A 10,000-nucleotide genomic window follows, 5' to 3' on the forward strand; every position below is an offset into this window, starting at 1 on the left:
GAGGGGCGGAGTTTAAAGTCACCTGATGACTCACTTCACCACCACCGGCTCTGATTTTGATATTTCAGTGTTAATTAGAATTCTACTGGTTTCAATGCTTTGACTGGTTCTCGTGGTTCTACTGGTTCTTGTGGTTCTACTGGTTCTCGTGGTTCTTGTGGTTCTACTGGTTCTCGTGGTTCTACTGGTTCTTGTGGTTCTACTGGTTCTCGTGGTTCTACTAGTTCTTGTGAGTCTACTGGTTCTTGTGTTTCTACTGGTTCTTGTGGTTCTACTGGTTCTTGTGGTTCTACTGGTTCTTGTGGTTCTACTGGTCTGTCTGTGAAACAAACAGTGATTCTCTGCCCTGAAATGTGACACAGAAACAATGATTCTCCTCATTAATGCAATCAGAGTCTCACGGTTGAAGACTGAACACACACACACACACACACGCACACACACACACACACACAGACACGCACACACACACACACACACACACACACACACACACACACAGCGTTCAGAGCCTGCAGCAGTGTTGGTGCTGTCAGCTCTTGTTTGGTTTTCAGGTTGCAGATTCCAGTTTGACCTTTATTTCACAGCGTTTCTGTTTCTACTGAACCTGCAGCTCAGATCAACTGGGAACAGTCTGACCAATGAAACACCCAGAAAAGATCCAGTAAAGATCCAGTAAAGATCCAGTGAAGAACCCAGTAAAGAACCCAGTAAAGATCCAGTAAAGAACCCAGTAAAGATCCTCCTGATTTCCTGATGTCATGTTTTACATATTTACTGATGTGTCATGTTTCATATATTTGTTTCACATGTTTCCTGATGTATTTCACATATTTCCTGTCATGTTTCACATGTTTCCCAATGTGTCGTGTTTCACATGTTTCCTGTCATGTTTCACATGTTTCCCGATGTGTCGTGTTTCACATGTTTCCTGTCATGTTTCACATGTTTCCCAATGTGTTGTGTTTCACATGTTTCCTGTCATGTTTCACATGTTTCCCGATGTGTCGTGTTTCACATGTTTCCTGTCATGTTTCACATGTTTCCCGATGTGTCGTGTTTCACATGTTTCCTGTCATGTTTCACATGTTTCCCAATGTGTCGTGTTTCACGTTTCCTGTCATGTTTCACGTGTTTCCGGTCGTGTTTCACATGTTTCCTGTCATGTTTCACATGTTTCCCGATGTGTCGTGTTTCGCATGTTTCCTGTCATGTTTCACCTTTTTCCGGTCATGTTTCACATGTTTCCTGTCATGTTTCACATGTTTCCCGATGTGTCGTGTTTCACATGTTTCCGGTCGTGTTTCACATGTTTCCTGTCATGTTTCACATGTTTCCCGATGTGTCGTGTTTCACATGTTTCCTGTCATGTTTCACATGTTTCCCGATGTGTCGTGTTTCACATGTTTCCTGTCATGTTTCACATGTTTCCCGATGTGTCGTGTTTCACATTTTTCCTGTCATGTTTCACATGTTTCCCAATGTGTCGTGTTTCACATGTTTCCTGTCATGTTTCACATGTTTCCCAATGTGTCGTGTTTCACATGTTTCCTGTCATGTTTCACCTGTTTCCGGTCGTGTTTCACATGTTTCCTGTCATGTTTCACATGTTTCCCGATGTGTCGTGTTTCACATGTTTCCTGTCATGTTTCACCTGTTTCCGGTCGTGTTTCATATGTTTCCTGTCATGTTTCACATGTTTCCCGATGTGTCGTGTTTCACATGTTTCCTGTCATGTTTCACATGTTTCCTGATGTGTCGTGTTTCACATGTTTCCTGTCATGTTTCACCTGTTTCCGGTCGTGTTTCACATGTTTCCTGTCATGTTTCACATGTTTCCCGATGTGTCGTGTTTCACATGTTTCCTGTCATGTTTCCCGATGTGTCGTGTTTCACATGTTTCCTGTCATGTTTCACCTGTTTCCGGTCGTATTTTACATGTTTCCTAAAAAACATCTCATCAATCAATCGAGGAACTCTGTGTGACTCATCATTAGTATTTCACTATTTGTAGTCCAGTGTTGATAAGTACCTGTACTTTGTCCTGGGATCAGTAGTACTGCAGTACTGCTCTCCTCATGTCATTCACAGGTACTGTAAATGCAGCAGTATTTTAAATAGTATGTTTACAGTTTTGTACTGTAGTATTATTTGTAGTAGTACTCACCCGGCCCGTGTACAGCTGCTCCAGCCCGCAGTCGATCCACTTCTCCACGTCCAGCCGCCGCTGCAGCTCCCGGCGGTTGTATTTGACGGTGACCCGGGCCTGCCGCCGCTGCACGCTCTGACCCGGGTCCCGCCCGCCGCCGGCACGGCTCGGTGACTGATTACTGCATACCTTGTTCACCCGCCTCCCCACCCGGTTAGCTGCCATCAGGACCGCTGGAGACCCGGACCGGACAGTCCGCCTCCGGAACCACAGAAGTCAACAGACTAAAACAAAAAACAAAACAAAAAAACTGAAATATAATACAAATTAATTTCAGAGTTATTAATTAAAATATCAGACAAAGATCAAAGTCATGTTGAGATTTAAATTCAGACTGTCTGAAATGAAAAATAATCCAGTGATCAAAAGTCTGGAAACAGAACAGGAGAAACACCGGGGCGCGTCGGGGCAGCGCGTGCAGACTGACAGCACCGGGGCAGGGCGGGGACGGCTGCCGGTGCTGCGTTCATGTGCTGTGGGAATCCTGCCGTGTGGAATTTGAACAGATCAATATTGACATCAAACAGTGACCTCTGAAAGAGGAAGGCTGGAGATTTAAACTTCTTCAGCTGCAAAACCAGCCGACACGTCATCAGCTCATTGCCATGACAACAGAATCATTGATCTCAATCAATAAATCCGTTCGTGCATCCCAATGATTTATGAGAGGGGTTTTAAACTCACTGAGTTATATACTGAAACAGGAAACAGACACTGAACCTGTTTATCAGGATCCATCTAACCTGACGGACACATTTACTAGGAGACAGTAAACGCAGCACAACAGGAGTCTGCTGGGTCCTAGTGCCCCGGGCTACAGGGCAGCAGCGCCACCTGATGGAGAATGAAGGAGCGGCAGCACGTGAGAGAAATACATGTTTGTTTACAGTTTGTTTCCTGTAAACAAACAGATGTTGGTGTCCAAAAACTTTTGCACACGTGTGTTAGTTTACATGTCTTTTACATGTTTACTTGTATATGTTTATGAAGGCTTTATTTTCCTGGAGCAGCTGCTGAACACACACACACACACACACACACACACACACACACACACACATGAATTCAGATTATTGATCAGCATCACTTTCAGCTCGAAACGTTTTCATTTGTTTTATTTTGAAAGAACAAAACTGTTTCCTGTTTGAAAACAAAACAAATTAAAGACAAAAAGAGGATCAATAAACAAATCCATCTGAAGTCATTCATTGATTATTGAACACAGTTTTGACAATGATCGTTTGTTGGTTTGGGTGTTTGTGTGTGTGTGTTTGTGTGTGTGTGTTTGTGTGTGTGTGTGTGTGTGGGACGCGAAGTTAGGTGGGCGTGGCTTCAGTGACCTCACCTGTCGCGCAGGTAAAGTATCTGCGACAACAAAAGGCGAACAAAGACGGAAGTGCTTGTTTTCTGCTGGTGGACTGAAACTCGGAGACTGTTAGAACCGTACTCTGTTAGAACCGGACTCTGTTAGAACCGGACTCTGTTAGAACCAGAAAAAACACCCGCGGACAGATGAGGATGATCGGCGTGCAGCTGCTGGTTCTGTGCGTCCTGCTCCGGTCCGGCTCGGCTCTGGGCTGCGACAGAGACCCCTTCTTCGACCCGCATCAGGCCCTGGACCCGGACTTTCTGGACGTCACAAGGCTGCGCACGCACAACGAATCGGACCCGGAGAGCTGCTGGGCGGCGTGCTGCGCGGATCCGGACTGTGACTTGTCCCTGGTCGGGCTCCCGGCGGACGGAGGGCCGCGGTGCCTGCTGGTGACCTGCGGGAGCGGCGCGTGCGCCATGAAGCCCAGCGACCAGTTCACCGTGTACCGCAAGAAGGTGGAGACGAGGGCCGGCGAGGACAGGCACATCGTCCCGCTGCTGGACCTCCGGGGACCGGGGACCAACGAGACCGGCGACACCGGCAGCAGTAAGTAACGGTGCTCTGAGTGATTATTGATTATTAATGAGAAGAGTTAAAGTTCAGATCAGATCCATCAGAGAAGAAACGTGACAGGAAGTTATTGTCTGATAATTAATGATCGAGTCTCTGTTTAAACATTCAGTTCACAGAAAAAGTCAAACTTGAACCGAAAGCAGCTAAAACGGTTCCTGTCATGTTGATTGATTGATGATCAGTTGGATTGTTCCAAATCACTAGTTCCCCAACATGTTAGGAACTTTAACCGTGCAGTGTTGTTTCATTGCTGACCTGAGATGACGTCATCAAGTAACCACATCACCCTCCAAAATATCTGCAACTTTAATTATTTTACCCAGAAATCAATGTGTTTTCGTGTCCTCCGTTTAACACATTGATTCTTGTGTCTTGCAGCAACAGTGGAAAAGAAACAGGTTGTGTTCAGGAACAGCTGCAGCTTCCTCACATGCTTTAATTAGAAAATCTTAAGCCGGTGGCCCCGCCCCCTTCCTCTAGGGAGCCAAGATGGCGACAGTTTATGGTGTAAAATTTCCAGTTTCAAACACAGTCTGTTTACAAAAGTGTTCGTAGCTTCAGGTCTGTAAAATGGTTCTGATCCAGAAGTGTCTTCAGCTGCAATACCAGCGAGTGCCACTAGAGGTCGGCTCCAAAAAGCCTCCGGCTCCATAGACTCCCATTCAACTTCTCTCATCAAATCCAAAGTGAATAAAATGTGTCCATCAGTTATCTCGGTGTTGTTAGCTAAAGTCACTCCTTCTTATTAGTTTTCTGGAGGTCCATCTGAAAATAATCCCTCATTCATTAGAAAAGAAGATTCAAGAAGACCTGTTTTTGGGGGCGTGTCTGTTTGATTGACAGTTACATCAAAGAAGTCGAGTTATGTCAAAGGTGTCAGGTTAGGATCACTAATCTGCAGATGAATCAATAATAAAAGCGATCGTGTTCGGGTTGTGTTTATTTCACAGGAAGTGACATCACGGCACGTCTGCTGTCGACTTTCTTTGAGGAGACGCAGTTTCTGTCACAAAGGTTTAAAAACTCGCCGTGTTTCAGTGTGTTTGTTCGGCGCTGCGTCGTCGTTGACTTCCTGTTTGCTGGTGAGGAGGAATGCTGCTGGTCCGCTCGGTTTACCTGAGCAGGTGAATCACAGTCGGGAACAGACACACCTGTTTCCTCCTGAACTCTGACCTGCTCCCGCTTTCACTTGTTTTGTCTCCATCCTGGTCCTGTCTCTGGTCCTGGTGTCTCTGTTGTCTCTGTTGTCTCCGGTGTCCTGACTCTGACATCAACCCCCACCTGAGTCATGCAGAGTTTTAATCTGTCCGGTCGGACCGGTCCGTCCGCTTCCTGTGAACCCGACGTCTGAGGGGGCGGAGTTAAAGAGATCAGGGAACTCACCTGTTGATTCACCTGAGCGTGACGGCTGTCACTTCCTGTTTCTGGCACGTGCTTTGTTCACAGTTTATTTGGTTGTAGGTTCCACCCGAGACGCTGACCTTTGACCTTTGACCCTACGTCATCGTGTTCGATGTTTTCCGCTGATTGAGAACGAGATGAGTGACGGAGACCTTGTGTGTGTGTGTGTGTGTGTGTGTGTGTGTGTGTGTGTGTGTGTGTGTGTCTTCAGTTCACTGCCGGCTGCCGGTGAAGGTCGGTTCCTGCCGCGCCGCGTTCCCCCGGTTCTTCTACAACGTGACGGATCAGCGCTGCGACCGCTTCATCTACGGCGGCTGTGAGTCCAACGGAAACAACTTCAAGTCTGAGGAGGAGTGTGAGGCGGCGTGCAGCGGAGTCACAGGTAACACACACACACACACACACACACACACACACACACACACACACACACACACACACACACCCTGCTGTCTGTTTCTGTAGAAACTCGGCGGATCAAACCGGTCTGCTACTGCAGAACCCGTTAAAACCGCAGGACTACAAGCAGCATGAAGCATTTAGGTATCAGCCAATCAGCAACCAGGCTTTTTGGAGCCGACCTCTAGTGGCACTCGCTGGTATTACAGCTGAAGACACTTCTGGATCAGAACCATTTTACAGACCTGAAGCTACGAACTCTTTTAGAAACAGTCTGTTGGTCTCAGCTGAATAAAGATGTCCTCAAAAACTTTGTGACATCTGACCCCGAAAACAACGATCTCACCTGCTGAAGCTGAAAACTTCTGTTCAGATCTTCATTATAAAAATCTGATTTTCAGTTTTGTCAGTAAACGTTTGATAAACGATAAATTCTTTGAATCATGTTTAAGATTTGAAGCTCAGCAGAACGTCTTTGTACTTTTATAAAGTCTCATTGTGTCTCAACGGCAGAATGTGGCTTTGTTCTGTCTCACCTGGTTCACCACTTCCTGTCTGACCACCTGCTGAGGTCACATGACACCTGCTGCTGTTTGTTTACAGTTTGACCTGAAACCTGAAACCAGCCGGGAGAGACGGAAACTGAACCACTCCCACTACACAAATAGGTTAGGTTAGGTTAGGTTAGGTTAGGTAGTTACTTTATTAATCCCCGAGGGGAAATTTTTTTCACTACAGCAGCATACAGAAGCAATAAGATAATAATAGAATAATTGAAAAGCAATAAAATAGCAGTAAAATAGCAGCAACACACACACACACACACACACACACACACACACACACACACACACACAAATACACACACACACACACACACACACACACACACACACACACAAGGAAATAACTTTTCACTCAAACTGCCTCCAGAGAACAAACATGAAATAGACAGTAAACGTTTGTGTGTGTGTGTGTGTGTGTGTGTGTGTGTGTGTGTGTGTGTGTGTGTGTGTGTGTGTGTGTGTGTGTGTTTTCAGGCTCCGTTCTTCCTGTTGACTCGACTCCTCCTCCTCTTTCTCAACTTCCTGTCAAAGTGCCTCGAATGGCTCCTGCAGCTCCAGCTGAACCTTCAAGCTCCGCCTCCCTCCAGCGGACAGGTAAAACCTTGTCGATTAGATTGATATTAATAAATAATGATGATCAGAAAAGAGAATAATCACCTGAGAGTGCAGGTGAGGGCGGAGTCTGTGTGTTACGAAACATGATCAAAATGTCTGTTGACTCCTGCAGGAATGTCTTCAGATTACATCGTTACATCACACATGCACTCAGGTGACACGGTGAAGTGAAGCGTTGTGTTCAGGTTAACAACATCTGTGTGGTGTTGTCCAATCAGAGCGCTGTGAGGCGGAGCCTCAGGTGGGTCCCTGCAGAGCATCGCTGAAGCACTGGTACTACAACAAGGAGACGGGTAGCTGTCAATCATTCATCTACGGAGGCTGCAGAGGAAACAAGAACAACTACTATAGCAAGGAGAGCTGCATGGCTACCTGTGCAGGTGAGTACTACACCTGTCTGTACCTGTGCAGGTGAGTACTACACCTGTCTGTACCTGTGCAGGTGAGTACTACACCTGTTTGTACCTGTGCAGGTGAGTACTACACCTGTCTGTACCTGTGCAGGTGAGTACTACACCTGTCTGTACCTGTGCAGGTGAGTACTACACCTGTTTGTACCTGTGCAGGTGAGTACTACACCTGTTTGTACCTGTGCAGGTGAGTACTACACCTGTCTGTACCTGTGCAGGTGAGTACTACACCTGTCTGTACCTGTGCAGGTGAGTCAGAGGAGTCACCTGACCTGTGTACCAGAGTCGGTCACTGATGACGGGTGCTGTGTTTGTCTCGTCCTGCAGTCACCGTCCAGCCGTCCAGGAAGAAAGCTTCAGATGAAGACGAAGTTTCTTCAGAATATAAAGGTGAGATGTTGAATGTCCAGGTGCATTGTGGGTAATGTAGGAAGATGGCTTTGAACCGGAGGAACTGAGTGTGATGATAAATGAGTCCTCTAAATACGATGGCTGCCCTGTGTCTGTCTCAGCTCAGTGTATGGTGACCCCTGACCCCGGGACATGCCGCGACACTTACCCCATGTACTACTATGAGCCCGGCACCGACACCTGTCAATCATTCATGTACAGCGGCTGTGACGGCAACAAGAACCAGTACAGCACCGAGGTTGAGTGTATGAGCCGCTGCAGCAGAGACGGTAAAGACACTTCACCTGTCCATCCATCACCTGTACACCTGTCAAACACCTGTACACCTGTCAAACACTAGTACACCTGTCCATCCATCACCTGTACACCTGTCAAACACCTGTACACCTGTCCATCATTCAGACTCCTGATGAACATCTTGGTTCTCCGTTGGTCACCTCTGGTCTTTTCTTCTTCCAGGTCGGTTTGACCATCATGGTAAAACTCGTAACCGCTGGACTGCAGGTGAGTTTTTCTTCAGAACCATGACTGATCCAAGAAACTGATCCCGGTCCGATCCGGTCCGGTCTGGTACACGTCTCCTAGAAACAGCTCATTTGTTCTCACTTTTTCTCGTCTGCTCCTGAAAGTCACTATAGTTGTCTACAAACAGAACTTCCTCTAAGGTCTTTTCACAATAAGAGTTCTTTAGTTAAATCGCTATCAGATCTTCCACTTCCTCTCTGGTGTCCTGCAGCCGTCTTCCTCTTCGTCACTCTGGCCGCCGTCTCCGCTGTGCTGCTGGCGGCGCTCGTCATCGTCACACTGAGACGTCACCGCCTGTCCCGCCGTCCGCCCTCCGTCAGGTAACGTCACGATCACATCTGTGTAGTTTAAATGTGTTTAAATGCTCTCAGAGGACGAGGCTCTTCTGTTCTTTATAGGTTCTTATTGTGGCGGGCAGGAATGACTTCCTGTCGCGATCCTTAAAACTGCTTCTCTTCCTGTTTCCTCCAGCGATAAGGAGGAGCTGCTTCCAGAACCAGATGACCGGTCCTCCCTGGACTCCCTGCCGGTCCCTGAGAGCCCCAAATCACAAGAGAAGGCCTGAGGGGGGTCCTGGAGGAGGAGTGGGGGAGGGGGGGTAGTCGACCTCAGAACTGATGGTACCTGCGAACACATACTGAACTTATCTGAGTAAACAAACAATCAGTCTGGAAAACAAACAATCAGTCTAGTAAACAAACAATCAGTCTAGTAAACAAATAATCAATCTAGTAAACAAACAATCAGTCTAGTAAACAAATAATCAATCTTGTAAACAAATAATCAGTCTAGTAAACAAACAGTGTAAACAAGCGTCACCATGTAAACAAGGGATTCAGTTCTGAGGTGGATTTGATTTGAAGATTCACGTCGTGAAGTGAAACAAACTTTATCTGTTACTTCATGATTGATGATCTGTGTATTGATCTGTGTATTGATCTGTGTATTGATCATGACTCTATTGATTAATGCTATTATTTTCTGATGAGCCTCACGTTATCACAACAGTTTGATATTTTGTGAAAAACCTTTCTCTCCTGACACCGATTCTGACTCTGGACCACCAGCTGTGATCATTTAATCTGAACACAAACTACTTCCTGCCGAGCTGCGGCGTCCCTCCGCCCAGTGCTCCCGTGCAGAGTCTCTGATTGGCTGTCGGTCAGCAGGAAATAGTTCCACAAACACAAAAACGGGGTCCAATAAACCAGACGTTTAATCAGAGAGAGAAGCAGACGAGCTTCAAGAATCGGTTGGGGGAGTGATCAGGTTATTGATCGTGAGGTGACAGATGGTCAGTCAGATTGTTTTTTAATCAATTAATTTACTCTAAAATGTGTCAATGATGAAACCTGCAACTCCACTTCTGTTTTATCACATGTTGTTGTTGTTGTTTTTTCTTTATTCTGCGAAATGAAGGTTTGAATCAGAACTATTATGAATTTTTATTGATTATTGATCGGGGGGATGTGTTTTTATTCTCGAGGTGGTGACAGACTCCGCCCCCTTCAGTCTCAGT

General features: G+C 46.4%; 2 protein-coding genes across 2 annotated transcripts in view; one reads left to right on the forward strand and one right to left on the reverse strand.

Moving 5' to 3' along the window:
- LOC138212678 (protein phosphatase 1 regulatory subunit 14A-like) overlaps positions 1–2,609 on the reverse strand; it is a 6,950-nt gene extending 4,341 nt beyond the window's left edge. Inside the window, exon 1 of the mRNA XM_069173161.1 lies at positions 2,168–2,609. Coding sequence (XP_069029262.1) covers positions 2,168–2,374 — 207 coding nt within the window. The 5' untranslated portion in view covers positions 2,375–2,609. The remainder of the gene's footprint in view (positions 1–2,167) is intronic.
- Positions 1–10,000, forward strand: part of spint2 (serine peptidase inhibitor, Kunitz type, 2) — a 13,694-nt gene that overhangs the window by 3,108 nt on the left and 586 nt on the right. The window contains exons 2-10 of the mRNA XM_069173159.1: positions 3,526–4,127; positions 5,767–5,937; positions 6,995–7,114; positions 7,354–7,515; positions 7,873–7,935; positions 8,058–8,225; positions 8,416–8,460; positions 8,693–8,801; positions 8,953–10,000. The exon at positions 8,953–10,000 is cut by the window's right edge and continues 586 nt beyond it. Coding sequence (XP_069029260.1) covers positions 3,722–4,127; positions 5,767–5,937; positions 6,995–7,114; positions 7,354–7,515; positions 7,873–7,935; positions 8,058–8,225; positions 8,416–8,460; positions 8,693–8,801; positions 8,953–9,046 — 1,338 coding nt within the window. The 5' untranslated portion in view covers positions 3,526–3,721 and the 3' untranslated portion in view covers positions 9,047–10,000. The remainder of the gene's footprint in view (positions 1–3,525; positions 4,128–5,766; positions 5,938–6,994; positions 7,115–7,353; positions 7,516–7,872; positions 7,936–8,057; positions 8,226–8,415; positions 8,461–8,692; positions 8,802–8,952) is intronic.

This window comes from Embiotoca jacksoni, unplaced genomic scaffold (genome assembly GCF_022577435.1).
Source record: "Embiotoca jacksoni isolate LCO1_2020_lvr unplaced genomic scaffold, fEmbJac1.0.p SCAF_58, whole genome shotgun sequence".
Classification (NCBI taxonomy): Eukaryota; Metazoa; Chordata; class Actinopteri; family Embiotocidae; genus Embiotoca; species Embiotoca jacksoni.